General features: G+C 44.7%; 1 protein-coding gene across 1 annotated transcript in view; it reads left to right on the top strand.

Moving 5' to 3' along the window:
• The window catches only part of LOC311114437 (protein PTHB1-like), a gene marked incomplete at its 5' end in the record, with an annotated part of 165,235 nt that overhangs the window by 26,998 nt on the left and 119,257 nt on the right, over positions 1-18,980 (top strand). The window contains 8 exon segments of the mRNA XM_084157191.1: positions 2,116-2,300; positions 2,409-2,485; positions 2,933-2,986; positions 3,155-3,238; positions 3,240-3,258; positions 11,120-11,224; positions 14,032-14,046; positions 17,381-17,521. Coding sequence (XP_084013317.1) covers positions 2,116-2,300; positions 2,409-2,485; positions 2,933-2,986; positions 3,155-3,238; positions 3,240-3,258; positions 11,120-11,224; positions 14,032-14,046; positions 17,381-17,521 — 680 coding nt within the window.

Genomic DNA, 18,980 nt, shown 5'->3' with positions numbered 1-18,980 from the left:
ACCCCACCGCCACCATGGGGCACTCTGTTCACAATGTTACATTTACGTCATTTAGCAGACGCTCTTATCCAGAGCGACTTACAAATTGGTGCATTCACCTTATAGCCAGTGGGATAACCACTTTACAATATTACTTTTTTTTGGGGGGGTGGGGTAAGTGGGGGTAGAAGGATTACTTTATCCTATCCCAGGTATTCCTTAAAGAGGTGGGATTTCAAGTGTCTCCGGAAGGTGGTGAGTGTCCTGGCGTCGTGAGGGAGCTTGTTCCACCATTGGGGTGCCAGAGCAGCGAACAGTTTTTTGACTGGGCTGAGCGGGAACTGTGCTTCCGCAGAGGTAGGGGGGCCAGCAGGCCAGAGGTGGATGAACGCAATGCCCTCGTTTGGGTGTAGGGACTGAACAGAGCCTGAAGGTACGGAGGTGCCGTTCCCCTCACAGCTCCGTAGGCAAGCACCATGGTCTTGTAGCAGATGTGAGCTTCAACTGGAAGCCAGTGGAGTTTGCGGAGGAGCGGGGTGACGTGAGAGAACTTGGGAAGGTTGAACACCAGACGGGCCGCTCGCCCACACGACGCCATACACGTGGTCTGCAGTTGTGAGGCCGGTTGGATGTGCTGACAAATTCTCTAAAATGACATTGGAGGTGGCATATGGTAGAGAAATGAGCATTCAATTCTCTGGCAACAGCTCTGGTGGACATTCCTGCAGTCAGCATGCCAATTGCACGCTCCCTCAAAACCTGAGACATCTGTGGCATTGTGTTGTGTGACAAAACTGCACATTTTAGAGTAGCCTTTTATTGTCCCCAACACAAGTTGCACCTATGAATGTTTAATCAGCTTCTTGATATGCCACACCTGTCAGGTTGATGGATTTTCTTGGCAAATTAGAAATGCTGACTAACAGGGAGAAATAAGCTTTTTGTGCGTATGGAACATTTCTGTGATCATATATTTCAGCTCATGAAACATGGGACCAACACTTTACATGTTGCGTTTATATTTTAGTTCAGTATACAATAAAAGTGTCTCCAAATGGACACAATACATTATTTACCATTAATTTCTATTGGGCACAAAATAATCTGAAACACAACCAAAACAAACTGCAAATTCATCCAACAAGTTTGTAGAGTCACAAGATTGATGTAGTCATTGCGTGCTAGGAATATGGGACCAAATACTAAACTTTTGACTACTTTATTTATAAGAATCTGTAGGAGTGTCAAGTATTTTGACTCCTACATTTTTATGAGAAAAAAAAAATTCCTTGTTAAACAAAATCTCTTTCGCTGAGCACTTGTATTACTATAAAATAGAATTTCCCCCAAAAAAGGTGAACACAATATAGCTCAGTATTGAGTTATTTATTTTATAGTCATTATTGCTCATCTTTCTCAAGGGACCCACTGTAGGTCTCCCTGGGGTGGGGGTCAAATAACTTATCGCATTGAGACTTTCTGGTTTGAATAATGATTGAATAACAATGAAAAATACCTTGCATGTGGACAAAAGGGAAACAGAAGGCTTTAAACCTGATGGGGAAAGAAACACACACACAGGAACACAATTAGAGAACATGCTTGACTTTGATAGAATAGTGATATAGTGATAACATTTTATTTGGATGGCTGAGTGGGTAGCTTGGGTAGGTCAATCCCTCCCCTGTGGCGGAAGGGCTGCTGCTACATATGGGGGGCTTTAGAAATGGGGGAGGGCTGGTTGTTTGGAGGGGAGAGGGGGTGGTTGTGAATGTGCCCCTGCAGCAGTAAAAGGGGGGTTTATACCCCCTCAGTCGGCCTCTCCTGCAGGTGTGGAACCTACTACTCCTCTGGTTTGGAAATCCCCTGTGTGTGTTACTGCCTCACTGCCCTAGCACCACAACACATCTGCAACCAGTTACCCCACACACACACACACACACACACACACACACACACGCACACTGCATCACATCTCCTAACTAGTTTTTTTCTGTCTCTGTCATTCTCTTGTTCTATCTTCTCTATCTCTGAATGATGGCTGCTGAAAAGCTGATATGAAACTGTTTTCCTCACACAAATCATATAGCAGTTTTTCTGTTTCTGATGAGGCAGATGTTTCAACCCCCCTCATAGGGACCTGAAGGGTGTGGTGGTGAGCCTGAGCAGTGAGGGCCACCTGCAGTGCTCCTACATGGGCACAGACCCCTCCTTCTTCTCCACGCCCAAGGTGGACGCCCGCGAACAGGACTACTCCCAAATCGACACTGAGATGAAGAGTCTGCAGAGAGTCATCAGACAGGCCACCAGGACCCAGGCTGGTAGGACGCACACACACATGCACACACGCATGCATGCACCGTGAACAGTCTTTGTGTGTATTTGTGTATTGCAGGTTATTTCCTGACTCTCTCTCTTCTCTGTCGTAGATATCCTTCCTGTAGTAGAGACAGATGAGGATCTGACTGTTACAGCCACAGTCTCCACTAACATGGACAGCACATCGGTGAACACACACACACACACACACACACACTGAAATGGACACACATGTTTGTTTTACTATCCTTGTGGGGACCAAACAATTGATCCCCACTCAGCATCCTATTTTCCCTTCAAATCAAATGTATTTATAAGCCTTTTTACGTCAGCAAGCAATGCAGATGTAGAAGCACAACCTAACTCTAACCTTAACCCCTAATCCTAACTCCTAAACCTAACCCCTAACCCTAATTGTACCTTAAACCTAATCCCTAAGCCTAAAATAGCCCTTTTCCTTATGGGGACCGGCAAAATGTCCACACTTGTCCCAACTTTCCTTGTTTTACGATCCTTGTGAGGACTTCTGGTCCCCACAAGGATAGTCAAACCAAAACACGCATACACACACACAATGAAGGCAACACATGTACATACAGACTGGTATATCCTGACCTTCCCTCTATCTCTACAGCAAGCGCTCATCCCGGACATTGATGGTCTACCCGTCCCCTCAGTCACAGTGAAGGTATGTGTCGCACACTTGATGACTTCAAGACGCAGACATCAAGGCTGATTTTATTTGACTCACTCAGTCTAACTATTTTAGCTGCAGCTTGAGAAATGAAATCTGAAATGTCTAAATGTCTTCCTCCTCTTTGTTTCTCCTTCTCTCCTCCCTTTCCATCTCTTTCAGATCAAGGTGAAGAGTCGCTGTGCGTTGCAGGGTCCTAAACTGACCGTGTGTGTTCAGCCTCCACTGGCTGTCACCCAGGAGCAGGTTTGTGTTGGAACCTCTGGGTAAGGCGCTCTTGCTCTCTCTCTCTCTCTCTCTCACTCCTTATCTTTATAGAGAGGAAAGAGAGAGAGAATGAATGAAAGAAAGAAAGAATGTGTGCTTTCCTCTGTGGGCTCAGACATTATCAGTAGCAGACAGATGAAAGGTTCTATAATCTGAATGAATGAAACGGAGGTACATGGTCACCTTGACACGGTCAAGCAAACACGGTAAACTCTCACCCAAAGCAAACAGAACACTGCTACCGCAACCATCCCAATTCCTAGGAACCCAGTTTCATGTTATCAGTTTTATCACAGTGTCTGAGAGCAGTGCAAAGAGACGGAAGTACTTGTTCCAGCTTTTCAAAAGCTCCATGTGATGTAGGAACATTTGAAGAAAGGTCTGCTAGCCCTAAGAGTGTTTAGTCCTGTGTGTCTGCCTAGTTGGGATGCATTTTTCAACTAGCCTACTGTAGTTTAGTAGAGGTATTTAGAGATTATTAAGATAGCTGTAAGTCATGACAGCTAAAAGATTAGTTAGATGATGCGTACGTAACCATGGCAGTCATCACAACACAGCAGATTAAACACACACACGGTGAACCAGCGATGACTCAGAGTGTTTATGCCACGCTCTTTGTCTCCCACACACAGAAACCTGACGCTGCTCTCCACCAGTCTATCAGCAGCCCTCTGCTGTGAAACCCAGGCCCCTAACCACACACACAAACGCCTCTACCCCTACCTGACCCCACCATGGACGTTTGGCCTAGGATAGAAAAGTTTGGTTAGAGTCATTAAAACTTGTTTTTCAACCACTCCACAAATGTCTTGCTTACAAACGATAGTTTTGGCAAGTCGGTTAGGACATCTACTTTGTGCATAACACAAGTAATTTTTCCAACAATTGTTTACAGACAGATTATTTCACTTATAATTCACTGTATCACAATTCCAGTGGGTCAGACGTTTACATACACTAAGTTGACTGTGCCTTTAAACAGCTTGGAAAATTCCAGAATATGATGTCATGGCTTTAGAAGCTTCTGATAGGCTAATTGACATCATTTGAGTCAATTGGAGGTGTACCTATGGATGTATTTCAAGGCCTACCTTCAAACTCAGTCCTTCTTTGCTTGACATCATGGGAAAATTAAAAGAAATCAGACCTCAGAAAAAAAATTGTAGACCTCCACAAGTCTGGTTCATCCTTGGGAGCTATTTCCAAACGCCTGAAGGTACCACGTTCATCTGTACAAACAATAGTACGCAAGTATAAACACCATGGGACCACGCAGCCGTCATACCGCTCAGGAAGGAAGCGCGTTCTGTCTCGTAGAGATGAACGTACTTTGGTGCAAAAAGTGCAAATCAATCCCAGAACAACAGCAAAGGACCTTGTGAAGATTCTGGAGGAAACGGGTACAAAAGTATCTATATCCACAGTAAAACAAGTCCTATATCGACATAACCTGAAAGGCCGCTCAGCAAGGAAGAAGCCACTGCTCCAAAACCGCCATAATAAAGCCAGACTACGATTTGCATCTGCACATGGGGACAAAGATCGTACTTTTTGGAGAAATGTCCTCTGGTCTGATGAAACAAAAATAGAACTGTTTGGCCATAATGACCATCGTTATGTTTGGAGGAAAAAGGGGAAGGCTTGCAAGCCGAAGAACACCATCCCAACCGTGAAGCACGGGGGTGGCAGCATCATGCTGTGGGGGTGCTTTGCTGCAGGAGGAACTGGTGCACTTCACAAAATAGATGGCATCATGAGGAAGGAAAATGATGTGGATATATTGAAGCAACATCTCAAGACATCAGTCAGGAAGTTAAAGCTTGGTCGCAAATGGGTCTTCCAAATGGACAATGACCCCAAGCATACATCCAAAGTTGTGGCAAAATGGCTTAAGGACAACAAAGTCAAGGTATTGGAGTGGCCATCACAAAGCCCTGACCTCAATCCTATAGAACATTTGTGGTCAGAACTGAAAAAGCATGTGCGAGCAAGGAGGCCTACAAACCTGACTCAGTTACACCAGCTCTGTCAGGAGGAACGGGCCAAAATTCACTTATTGTGGAAGGCTACCCGAAGCATTTGACCCAAGTTAAACAATTTAAAGGCAATGCTACCAAATACTAATTGAGTGTATGTAAACTTCTGACCTACTGGGAATGTGATGAAAAATAAATCATTCTCTCTACTATTATTCTGACATTTCACATTCTTAAAATAAAGTGGTGATCCTAACTGACAGGGAATTCTTACTAGGAATAAATGTCAGGAATTGTGAAAAACTGAGTTTAAATGTATTTGGCTAAGGTGTATGTAAACTTCTGACTTCAACTGCATATGTGGGCCTGAATGGATGGGCCAGTTAAACCTTTTTAATGGGACTTTTGACTCATTGACTGATTTGGTCCTGAATTAACTGATTTGGCCCATACTGTGTCTTGTTGAAGTGCATAGTGTAGTGTATACACATACACATACCACATGTTTTAGATTCTCTCGATATATATATATATATATATCTATAAACTCCATCTTCATCTTTCTCTATGAGTCCCACTCGCTCTTTCTCCTCCTCTATCTCTCTCTTGTCACCTTTATCTCTCCATCTCCTACACTTTCTGCCTTTCAGCTTTCTCTCTACAGATCTCTCTCTCACACTCACTCCCTTCTTCTGACGTCTTGTCTGTGTGTTTTATCCTTGGGAATGGGGAGCTTGAGCTGCCCAGTTGGCCTCTGAGTCTTGGAGTGTGTGAGTTTGGCACAGACCAACAGACCAATGCCCATGTGTCTTTGATTCTTTGACTGTGTGTGTGTGTGTGCCACCGCAGGATCCTCTGTTTAGAAACTCCATCCCCCCCGCTCAGCTTGGCCTGTCCTGGGTTCGTGGGGGAGGCAGCGCCTTCTGATTTTTGTATTGTTATTTCACTCTTTATTCGTCTCAGATGGCAACCCAGTCCCCCTGTCCTGTCCACCACACTACCTTCTTTGTTCTCTCGCTCTCTCGCTCTCTCGCTCTCTCGCTCTCTCGCTCTCTCGCTCTCTCGCTCTCTCTCTCTCTCTCTCTCTCTGCTTACAGGTTTGGTGGTCTGATTTAAATCACGAAGTAGTGAATTTCTAGATAAGAGCCAAGTATTCCATTAATACACAAATACACACTGACAGTAACTCCCCCACACACACATGCATGCAAACACCTCAAAGGGCATGCACATAGCTTTGATCCTAGAGAACTGCGGTGTCTGCTAGTTTTCATCCTTACCTCATAATCATCATATGATACAGACCTGGGAAACCTGGTGGATTGTTAAGCCTGTCAGTGTGCCAGGTAGAAATCTAAACCAGTCAACTGGGCAGCTCTCAAGACTCACCCCCCCCACACTGATATGATAGTAGTTGCATTACATTGCTATAAAAATGTTTCTTAACATCTGTTAAGTGAGTCTTATCTGATGGTCCTGCTTCGTGGAGAGAATTTTAACGTACAACAGAGAGGCTTTGGATGGATCGCTCTAACAGACCCTACACAGGGATGTGACCTAAGTCGTGACCCCAAAAGGTCAAAGGTGACCATTTAGCGCCCTTACTGATCTGCCCCCGAGATCCCCAATGGGTCACTGCAAGTGTCATAATGTGCCCCCACACACACCCCTAACACCAAAACACTACACCGTTTAATACTCTTACAGACGCTCTCTCACACATGCACAAACATTCTCTCTTTTACAGTCTCTTTTACGGTCTCACACATGCTCACACACACACACTGATTCTCTCAGTGGCGCACCCACTCTTTGCACCCCAAACACCCTCAGCACACTTTCCCTCTCTGCTCTCAGTGTGCGGTGCGCATTACCCTGCCGACCCCTCTTGACCCGTCTTCTCCCAGGGGTGGGTGGCCGATGTCACCAAAGGTCAAAGCGAAATGTCCTCTGCTTAACTCAGGCCCTGAGGGAAGGAGTGAGTGGGGGAATGAAGGAGAGAAGGAAGGAGATAAGAGGGCGATTTGTGACCTGCTCCTTTGTTGTTATTGTTGTTCTATGCTGGGCGCTAATGGCGTGGTAACACTTAGAATGTCTGGTCACTATTTGCTCGCGGCGTCAGGGTCGTGGGGTTAAAAGCAAGTCTGCCCCCGTTTTTGAAAAGGAGAGTGAGGGAGGGAGGGAGGGAGGGAGAGGGCTCGTCACACTGTCAGAGCGTCTGACGGAGCGCAGAGAAAGTGCTTGCCCTTTTTGGTTTCTCTGGCTCGTCTCCCACTCCTCCTCTCTTTTTCTACCTTTGACGCTCTCTCCCCCTCGTAATCTCTCTTCCTTTTTTTCTTACTCAGCCACTGTCTCTCCTCCTCTCTGGTGCTGTGTGTGCTCATGTTAAGGATTCTTGTCTGACCTTTGACTGCCGCCATATATAGTAGAACACTGTTAGAGTTGGTGGACGAAACACAATACCCTCCTGTGCCCAGCCAGGGAGAGAGGAGAAAACAGAGAGAGAGATGGAGAAGAGGGAAACGGACGACCTGCCAACCTGCACACGTTTTGCGTGAAATACCAATATGGTGTAATTGCAGACTGCAATTTGGGGCGTTTCTTGATGTGGGTGCTCCTTGATATCAGGAAACGCTCATTGGTGCCAGCCATTGGTTAGTTCCGGTGTTATGAGACTGATGGTTTTTCGACACAGATTATTTGTTTTCATAGCAGGTTAGGATAACTAGCGTGGCATGTTAGGATAATTAACATGGCATGTTAGGTACATTAGCATGGCATGTTAGGAGAATGAGGTTCAGTTTAGGAAAAGGGTTAGGCTTAGCTACAATGCTACAGTTGTCAACAACTGTCGTCCCCAATGCGAAAAAAACGGCCACGGACCAATGGTGAGCATTAATGGGTGTAACTTCACATCAAGAAACGGCAATATAAAAAAAAAACGCCCCTAATTGCGCTAATACTTTCCTTCACAGGAAGTTATGTTAGATTGTTAAAGATTAGTAGGCCTATGTTAATTAATCAGTTCTTAATCTGTCCTCTTGATATCGCTGTATGTCAACAGTAGGCTGCTAATGATGTAATTATAGTCAGTTCACCAACGGCAACAAGGCATGTTGAATGAATGGTAGTCTAGTAGTCAGACTTAACTTGATGGATGAGGTCAGGGATGGAGATCTGAAACAAGCTCATATAGGCCTAGTTCAGTTGTTTCATATTCCAAATAGCCTACAGTAAACTAGACTACTACATTGCATCCAGTAATTTAATTATTCAGGATTGTTTTTCTCCCCAAACAAAATGAAGAAGAAGCCAGTTTACATTTTCACTAGACTATCCACATAAAGACACCTATTAATTAGAATAATCATTACCCCTAAATTTTACCTAGACAAATGTGAAAGTGTCATTGAGACCACCTCAATTTCATTTAGCAGGGTGTCCAATCAATAATGCATATTTTGACCAATGGGTAAAATAACATAATTGTGTAGATAGTCCTATAAGAACCTCCAAACCTCACCTCCCTATTACAATCCGTTCAAACGTTATTGGAGTTTTTACACTTGTAGGATGTCCAGAATTAGGGTGATTTAAATAAACTGAAAGAAAGTTGTGAAAATTCAGGAAAATGTTATCGTGTCATCTATCCTGGATTCTGTGCAAGAATTAAGGCAACTGGCTACCGGACAGGCTCACTTTCCCGTTCCACATCTTTCTTCTCGAATCCGCAGGACATAAAAATATAGAGGTAAGATGGATATGGATTTTGAGACATGACATATAGTATTTTCATATTTTAGTATACGCTTTTCATATTCATTCGGAATTCCTGTTCTTTTTAAAAAATATTTCTCACAAAAACAAGCGTATCTCTGCTTTTATTTTCTAAGCCTTTTACATTTAATTCAGCTCGTTTCATGCAAATGTTGCTTTTTGCGACCCGTGGAAACAACTTTGAAAACCACGACCACAAAATGTAAAACCCTCAACAGTTGTTACGAGAAACCTGCACCGCTATGTCAACAGGGCTCTGTGCTTATTATCGGATGTATTAGGTTACGAAATCTGACTTTGTTCTGTAATGTTATTGATATGTTAGAGAAAGACCCTCCTGAACAATTCAGAACATGAATAATCATATTTGTCTTGGTAAAATGAATTTTATAACATAAGGAAGTGACATTTCATCACCAAAGCACTGGGCAGAGTGGGTAGACACCCTACACAAGACTTCTGTGTTGGCTACATTGTTTTATATAATTTAAGACTCTAGGTTTCAGGAAATGGCAGCTACAGGTTTTTTTTTTTTTAAAGCTAAATGCTCCAACTTCCTGAGAGGGGTTGACTGACCCCCTCCAGACCTCCCCCCTACCCAACATTAGGCCTACATCAGCACCACCTTGTCAGAAAATCCTAGGGAGAGCCCCATATTGTACATTTAAATGTATTTCTAGTTAACTACTGAAGCGCAACCAATTACCAAGTACCCATAACAGTCTATCATTCCTACTGAGGCAGTCTTCTGCCAACATAATTTATTAGGCTAATAAAGGTGCATTTGCCTATGATTTTAGCAGTGTGGGTGGGGGCCACGGGTCCCGCCACCGCGCTGAAGTGGTAAAATTCTCAGTGGTGGAAAAAGTACCCAATTGTCATACTTGAGTGAAAGTAAAGATACCTTAGTAGAAAATGACTCAAGTAAATGTGAAAGTCAGCCAGTAAAATACTACTTGAGTAAAAATCTAAAAGTATTTGGTTTCTAAATATACTTAAGTATCAAAAGTTAATTTAATTGCAAAAATATACTTAAGTATCAAAAGTAAAAGTATAAATCATTTCAAATTGCTTATATTAAGCAAACCAGATGGCACAATTGTTTATTTTATTTAGCCAGAGGCACCGTCCAACACACAGACATAATTTACAAACAAAGCATTTGTGTTTGGTGAGTCCACCTGATCAGAGGCAGTAGGAATGTTCTCTTGATAAGTGTGTGAATTGGATCATTTTCCTGTCCTACTAATCATTCAAAATGTAACAAGTACTTTTGGGTGTCAGGGTAAATGTATGGAGTAAAAAGTACATTATTTTCTTTAGGAATGTATTGAAGTCAATGTAAACGTTGTACTTTAAAGTATTTTTACTTAAGTACTTTACACCACTGAAAATTCTTCATGGTTGGCAGGTTTGAGACAAGAAAAGACAGACAGACTGACAATGAAAATGAAAAGATGGCTAGATGATCTGTGAAATCCCTTCACTACAGACAGAGAGAGAGCAGGACACAGACCGACATACAGAGTAGAGTGCTTGATATGTGTGTAGTGGGGGAATCCTGGCACATACCCCTGGCTCAGTCACCTGTGCCGGCCCTACTCTGCTCTGCTCTGGCTCCATACGTCACGCCCCATTACCACACCACCTGACGCATGGTGGGCTGTGTAACGTGTGTGTGTAACTTGGCTCGACATCTCTCCAAAGCCATTAGCTGAAATATGGCCTTTCCTCCCAGGCTGTTTTTGATCCCCATTTACCTTCTCTCTCTGACTCTTTGTTAGGGTATTAGAACTGTACTCAAATCATCACCCTCAGGTTTGTGCCACAGGCACCCTTTCTCTCTGTCCCTGTGTGTGTGTGTTAGAGTTGTCTGGTTAATGTTGTTAACCCTGCTGTCTTCACTTCTGGTTGAAATGTTTCAACATGTAACCATGTGTGAGACTGAGAGTATGTGACTTTGTATGTTTTTAGGCCTGAGTAGTCTGGTTAGTGTTGAGAATACTGTTTCCTGTCCTTTCCACACTTGTTAAAGTGCTGAGTCATCATGTGTTTCTGTGTTTGAGAGCGTGTTGTGTGTCTAAAACTGTGTTGTTGTTTTTTACAGGTGTTGGGTCTACCACTGTGGTGGCGTTCTCTGCCTTCCTCAATGGGCACTACCCACCAGCAGACCTGACTGGAGACGTGGCCGTATCTTACAGCTCTCCTACAGGTACACACACTGATAATCTCAAACATATCATGTCTTTCTACAACCTGTCTGAAACATATCACACTTGCCTCATCTCTCTCATGAATTAATGATTTTATGTTTCCCTGTCTGTGACTTATCTTAAGTCCATAAAAGTCCTGACGTCTGTCTATAACAGCACTAACGTGGTTGTAACAGCTCTGACATCTGGCTGTATCAGTACTGACATATGTCTGTTACCAGATGGACATCTGGCTGTATCAGTACTGACATATGTCTGTTACCAGATGGACTGACAGTAACAGCCCTGATAGTTGGCTGTAACAGTACTGACATCTGGCTGTAGCAGCTCTGTACCCTTTAAAACCACTGAATGGGTAACAGCGGCATCTGGTTCCAGGCAGTATGTATTTCTGGAAGACATTACTCTCCCCTCTAACCAACAAAACCCCTCTTTATTTACATTAAAATGTCATGGGTTTTTATTATTTCACTTGATTCAAAAAAAAAAGCGGCTCACAAAAAAGCGCCATTTGTACTATTGTTTCCCTTGGACTGTCTGTGTTGGCAGCTCCTTGTGGAAAGGTTCCCTGAAATCACATTAAATGTGAAATGGCTTGGAAATATCGAGGCATTTTTTTTATTGTGATGCTAAAAATAGCGGGGGTGGAAAAGAGAGGAGTCTGGAGTTTTTCACAGGCCTTCCAACGACGGCTGCCCTGTGTTTTGGTGCAGTAGGTCATTACTTAGATCACAGGTAGGGCTCACAGTAACTGAGAGAGAAGGGAGCGAGAGAGAGAGAGGGGGGAGATGTACTGACAGCAGGGGTAGGAGGGATGGCTACACACACACACACACACACACACACACACCTGTGGATATATGACAGTGTTTAGTGGACTATATTTCTCTCTGTGCATCAGTGTGTGTATGGATGTGTTAGCCCTCTGGCTAGGTGTTAGACAGAGCAGTGTTAATCTTCATTAGCACTCTCCTCCACTCCTCTCCTCTGAATGCCTGGCTGGAATGGGAGGAATGCAGCAGTCTATACTGGGAGCGTTCTCTCCTTCTGCCGCTGCACCCAGAGGCAACGATTACAACTCACAACTCTCTGTTACTGTCTACTCTCCTTTCCCTAGAGCCCATCAAAGGGATTTGCAGTAGTGCTCTCCCACTGTCCACTATCTAATGTAGTAAGGCCATGTTGGGGGCCATCCACTGTCTCAATCAATTATTTCACATTCATTTTTAATCACGCCAGCCTCTGTCTGTCTGTGTGTCTCTGTCTGTCTGTGTGTCTCTGTCTCTGTCTCTGTGTGTGTGTGTGTGTGTGTGTGTGTGGGTGTGTGTGTGTGTGTGTGTGTACGTACATCTCTCTCTGTCTATTTCCCCTCTATCTGTATATTTATTCTGTGTTCTGCTCCATTTGACCTGTGCTAAATCTCTGCCCCGCTCTCCTCTGCTATCCTTTCCTCTCCTCTCCTTTCCGCTCCTCTCCTTTCCTCTCCTCGGCAGCCAGTGTGGCTAAACCCAGCCAACAGAGGGAGAGAGAGGGGGAGAGAAAAAGAGAGAGGGAGAGCGATGGATGGCTTTCATCAGCGCTAACAAAGCGTGAAACACACAAGCACAGCACTGGGGCCTGCTGCACTTTAATACTCAATCTGGCCCTCATTGACTGTGCTGCTAGACTGCTAGAGGAATCAGTGGCTCATGATTCAGTGTGGAGCTCGTTGCTCAGTCAATGAAATGCATTCAGCACCACCTTGAGTCCTCCAGCATTTAATTAACTTCACTCAGTGTCAGACAAATTACTGTGTAGGTGATTGTGTAGTTGAATGCTTGTCATTGATTATTTCAATAACAGCGGTTTGGTAGAATGATTTTTTGAAGAATGTGCACTTTTTAAAAAATTGAATCATTATAGAATTAATCAGTCCACAGCTGGCTGATAATGTGTTTTGCTGACTAGAACCATTTTGTCTCCTGAATTGATGTTAAGCTGAATGTGTTTGGCTGGTTGTTGGTTATTCTTGGCCGTCTGTAGCTACAGTAGTCGATGTCTCTGTTTTTAGACTGTCTGTATTCTGTCAGTCTGGTACTTAAGCCTAGAAGGTCTGTTATGTTATTCTGTCTGTCTCATTGTCCATGGTCAGTCTCAAGCCTGCTGTCTGTGTATAAGGTAGAGCCTTTGACTCCTGAGCACACATTTCATCAAATAGACTGACTGAGATGACGTCTGTGCGGATGGGGTGCATCACGATTCAAAAAGTGGCTTCTATTTGTCGGCATCATCATTCTGCGATCAACAGGAGTCTACTTTCACCTGTCCAGTTCTTCATTTGGTGCAGATAGAGGAAAATACACAAGGAGAGGACTCCACTTTCCAGAGAGATGAGCGGGAGGGAGGAGAGAACAGGGAGATGAGAGCGGTGGAACGGAGGAGGAAGAGAGATGAGAGGGAGGGAGGAGAGAACAGGGAGATGAGAGCGGTGGAACGGAGGAGGAAGAGAGATGAGAGGGAGGGAGGAGAGAACAGGGAGATGAGAGCGGTGGAAGGGAGGAGGAAGAGAGATGAGAGGGAGGGAGGAGAGAACAGGGAGACGAGAGCGGTGGAACGGAGGAGGAAGAGAGATGGGAGGAAACGAGGGGAGAGACTAAAGCGGGGGATGGAGTAGCGAGGCAGGGATGAAGGGAGGGGGTGAAAGGGGGCGGGGTGTGTGTAAAGTGAACGAGTGGGCGCCAGTGTTTACGTGCCCTGGGCCAGGGCCCTCTAAAGTGACTGTGTTGTGTTTGTGTTTCTCCTGCTCTGCGGCTGGCCCATATGAAAGAACTCAACCCTGCAGGTAAGTAGACTGGGCTCTGCCCTGGGAAGCACAGGAAGAGCCCACAGCCCACTGTTTATGTTCCCCCGTAACACGATATAGCTAGAGAGAGACATGCACACACACACACAGTTTCACATACACACTTTTGGTTACACATACTGTACACATGGGCACGCCACATACACATGCAGACACTTATGCACTTGTATGTACTTGCTCCCACACACATATACACAGACTACATATTACAGCTAAATAGTTGGGTGTCTAGTTCTGAGTAGCGTGTGTTTATTTCTGTCTGTCCGTGCCTCTGTCTGTTCATATGTGCTGTGATACAGTAGATGTCCTCCCTTTTGATCAGTGTGCTTTTAAGAGAACTACCTTCCCTGTGACACACACACACAGACGTTTCATCGCATCGATGACATCATTGCAGCTGCACAATGAACGTGATCCCTTACGGTCGCCCTGAGGTCAAATAAACAGAGTGGTCAGAGAGACTTCACACACACACTCATTGAGGTATCATGCAGTATGACTAGTGCTGGTGAAATCAGGCTGCTGAAGTTCCAGACTAGTTCCATTATCCATTTGGAGAGAATGAGTGACAGCACATGTTTATATACAAGATATTTATATTCTACTTTGGAGAAAAGTAGCCTGCTCACATAATTACTACAGAAACCCTCATAGGCCTCATATCTACCAGTGACCCCATGGTGAGGTCAGGTGTATAGAACAGGAGTTGGCCAACATAGGGCAACAATGACAGCTCAGGTGAGACATATAAACATAGAAGGCCCATGCAGGTAAATCACAGTGGCGAGTGAGGGTCGTAACTCTGCCGTGGCAGCCTGAGAATACACAGGGGGTGTCTGGGATACAGTGTGTGAAGAGGTGGGACCAGTTTAGATTTACAGGCAGGGCATCCCCCTCTTCCTAACCACACACACACATCGTTTGTCTTTAGAGAGTGCCGACTAGTCAATGGCGGCTGGGAACCTGAGAAGGGAAAAATGTTTCCCCTAGTTCTTTCTGGTCTCCGTCTTCTCTCTTACTATCATTCCCTCCCTCCCTCTCACTCCTTTCTTTTCTCCCTCCAGTGTTTTCCCTCAACTTCAGTCAGTCCCCTCTACCCCCTCCCTCTTTCTTTCGACCACACCCCTCATTGATGGCAGGACATTTACATTGAAAACATTTGAAGATCGTTTAACAAACACTTTAATATTCTAATAGTCTAAGGGCCAACAGTGTGACTGTGGTCAAACATCCTCTCGATTCGACACCCTTCAGTAGCCTCAATAGGAGTTTGCACAGTTTGAAGATGCTTTTAAAAAGCCACGTCTACAGGTTACTCTACAGAAAAAGAGAGTTAGAGAGACCGAGAGACAAAGAAAGAAAGCGAGAGGGTGAAAAGAAAAGGGGAAAAATAGGAAGCGAGGGAAGGATAACTGAAGAGAGGGAGGCAGGGAGAACACCCTGTCTATACTCTGGGTCCCTAGGGCTGTGATGTTGCCCTATTATGTTAGTGGTTGCTGCTACATGAGCCAGGGCGATGTAAAGCCCCTACAGTACACGGCTTAGGTTACCTGGCCAGACATAACAGGAAGGTATTATACTTGCACTGGCTAGCGATGGGCCTGGCCCGCTACTGGAAAAGACCCTGCGCTTTCTCTTCTCTACACTTCTTCATTCTCTCTCTCTCTCTCTCTCTCTCAGCCTTCTTCCTGGAGAGTGAGCGACTCTTGCACTATGCCTTGGCTTGAACACTCTTTCTCACTTTCGTTCCCTTTCCATCTGTCTTTCTATTCATCTCTCGCTCCGTCCCAAATTTGGGCCTTTCTGTTTTTTCACTCTCTTTACCTGTTTCTCTCTCTCTCACTCTCTTTATCCCCTTTCCCTCTCTTTCCCTATTTCTCTTTTCTCTCTTGTGAAAGGATAGAAAAGAGAGAAAAAAGGGAATTCCCCCCAGAACGCTCTCTCGCTCTCTCTGTCTCTCTCTGTTATTCCAGCCAGGGTTCTGGCCAGCTCAGCATCGTCAGCCAACTCTGGAAGAGTTATGGTTGGCCACCTCGGCCTGTAACGCTCCCCGGTGCTGTTTTAGCAGTTCCCTTAACCAGAGATCCTCCAAAAACATCCACAACTCAGTCATTTGAGATGTTTGTGTTGAGTCTCACTCACAGATTGGCTTCAGTGTAGTGAATATGCATGAAATTATCTCAATCATGTTAATGAATGTGATGGTTTTAAGAGGACATTTCTAAAGGAAAAGTGTTTTTAAGGGGATTTTCTATCAGAGATAATTTGCCTTGGGGGATATTTAAAGTGAACACCTCTTAAGCATGAAATACCAATAATCTCACTTCCGATAGACTACCGATATGTACTTATCACAGTGGGAGGCCGTTCCTTCTCTTGCTATATCAAAAGCGGTTCCTGCTACGTGCCGACTGCGTGTAGAATCGCAATACTCGTCAGTGGCCAACAGCTTGACTTTGAGCTAATCAGAGTGCCCAAACCCCCATGTGGGGGAGCCAACAGGAGTGACAAGAAAAAGGAAAAAAATAGGGGATTTTCTTCCTACATCCATGGTTAAATGTCATGAGCCAGTCACACTTCATATGCAATGTAGGCTATGGGATGGTAGCTAGCTAAGTGCACAGACAAAATGCAAACCACTGTAGCTAGTATTGACATTATAATGCCTGTGTAAGATGCCGAGTTACTGCAGTGTCCTTAGCTAGCTAGCTATGTTGTGCTAACTAGCAAATATGCTAATGTTAGCTAAACATTTGGCTATGGGCAGGCACTGGCAGTATGGGATTATGCAGAGTGAATTAAATTGTTTCTTCGTCATCTTGCTAGGTAGTTATCTAGCTGTGACCATCTGGCTAGTATCAACAAGGGCTTTCTACAAAAATAGCAACATTAGCGCAGCTAGCTAGCTAACATTGGAAACCATACTGTAAGCAACACACACAGACATGCATTGCCAACAACGCTACTGCCACCTTCTAGTTTGGAGTATTTTAACAAGGGTGAGTGGCTGACGACTTCAAGGTCTTTGCTGTGTGAACACAAAAGAGATTGACTGCCGACACTCTGTTCAGAGGTGCTAAGTACTGTCGGCAGGCAAGCGTTTGACAATCCTACCAGTGTGTCTGAGCTATTAGAGAGAATTCTTGAGAATTCTATAAACCGTTCTAGCACAGCCATGTCTTAACCACACACACCGTGATAGAGCACATTGACACATTCATTAAAAGACCACACACACTGCGACCTGTGAGCTGCACGTTTCACAAAACCTCCTCCTCACATTCACCCTCACTCTCCTCTGCTCTCCTCTCAGGCATCCCGAGGGTGGCCCAGTGTAAGTTCTCCCTGCCCCTCCGTCTGGTCTGCTGCCCCTCCTCCCCCTCCAAGAACGCCAAGTACAAGATCACCGTGGATACCAACAAACCGCCCGTCAACCTCAGCGAGGTCTTCCCAGGTAATAAACCATAGAGATCTACCTGAGGCACCCCAGAACCTGGTCTGTACCATAGATCTCTACATGGCCTGTTCTCCACTGGTTCCCGGTACACCCAGGGATAGAGAGAGAGTGGTGTTCCGTGAGGATAGTGGTTAATTTTTCAGTCTGCTTGTCTTCGATAGTGTCAACTGCGTGAAAGTGAATGGCATGTATTTGCCCTGGAATGGAGAGTGTGTGGTATGTATTGATGCTGTTGATAGTGTGAGTGGGAATCTAGTCTACTTGCTGTTGGTGAGCAGGTCTCAGCCCTGGGAAGCAGCTCTGACTATCAGTCATTATCTGGAGCTGGGCATGGCGTCTCCTACTACACAGGACCCCTGTCCCAGATTAGATGCATGAAGATAGTGTGCGTGTGTCTCTGTGGGCAGATAAAGAACAATGTGATGTGCTCTGTTCACCTTGGCTGGCGTCCTGAGGAGAGATAAGCTGCCATATCTCTGTCTGACATCCCACCGCTGGAGACCCCACTATACTGGCCCCTGAGAAGCTCAGAGACAGTGTGTGTGGTAGGGAGCCCATACTGTATCTCTGCCTGACATCCCACCACTGTACCGGTCCGTGGGAACGTTAAGTCTGTGTGTGAAAAATTGGTTATTGTGGTGTTTCAGGGGACCATTTTCATTTATGTGCCATTATCAGACAGATACAGTGGTGTGAAAAAGTGTTTGCCCCCTTCCTGATTTCTTACTTTTTTGCATGTTTGTCACACTTAAATGTTTCAGATCATCAAACAAATTTAAATATTAGTCAAAGATAACACAAGTAAAGACAAAATGCATTTTTGAAATGAAGGTTGTTATTAAGGGAAAACAAAATCCAAACCCACATGGCCCTGTGTGAAAAAGTGATTGCCCCCTACAACCTTATAACTGGTTGGGCCACCCTTAGCAGCAACAACTGCAATCAAGCGTTTGCGATAACTTGCAATGAGTCTTTTACAGCGCTGTGGAGGAATTTTGGCCCACTCATCTTTGCAGAATTGTTGTAATTCAGCCACATTGGAGGGTTTTCGAGCATGAACTGCCTTTTTAAGGTCATGCCACAGCATCTCAATAGGATTCAGGTCAGGACTTTTACTAGGCCACTCCAAAGTCTTCATTTTCTTTTTCTTCAGCCATTCAGAGGTGGACTTGCTGGTGTGTTTTGGATCATTGTCCTGCTGCAGAACCCAAGTTCGCTTCAGCTTGAGGTCACAAACAGATGGCCGGACATTCTCCTTCAGGATTTTTTGGTAGACAGCAGAATTCATGGTTCCATTTATCACAGCAAGTCTTCCAGGTCCTGAAGCAGCAAAACAGGCCCAGACCATCACACTACCACCACCATATTTTACTGTTGGTATGATGTTCTTTTTCTGAAATGCGGTGTTACTTTTACGCCAGATGTAATGGGACACACACCTTCCAAAAAGTTCAAC

The sequence above is a fragment of the Coregonus lavaretus genome (genome assembly GCF_964263955.1).
Source record: "Coregonus lavaretus genome assembly, chromosome: 3".
In the NCBI taxonomy this organism is placed as follows: Eukaryota; Metazoa; Chordata; class Actinopteri; order Salmoniformes; family Salmonidae; genus Coregonus; species Coregonus lavaretus.
This window is presented reverse-complemented; position numbering and strand designations above follow the sequence as displayed.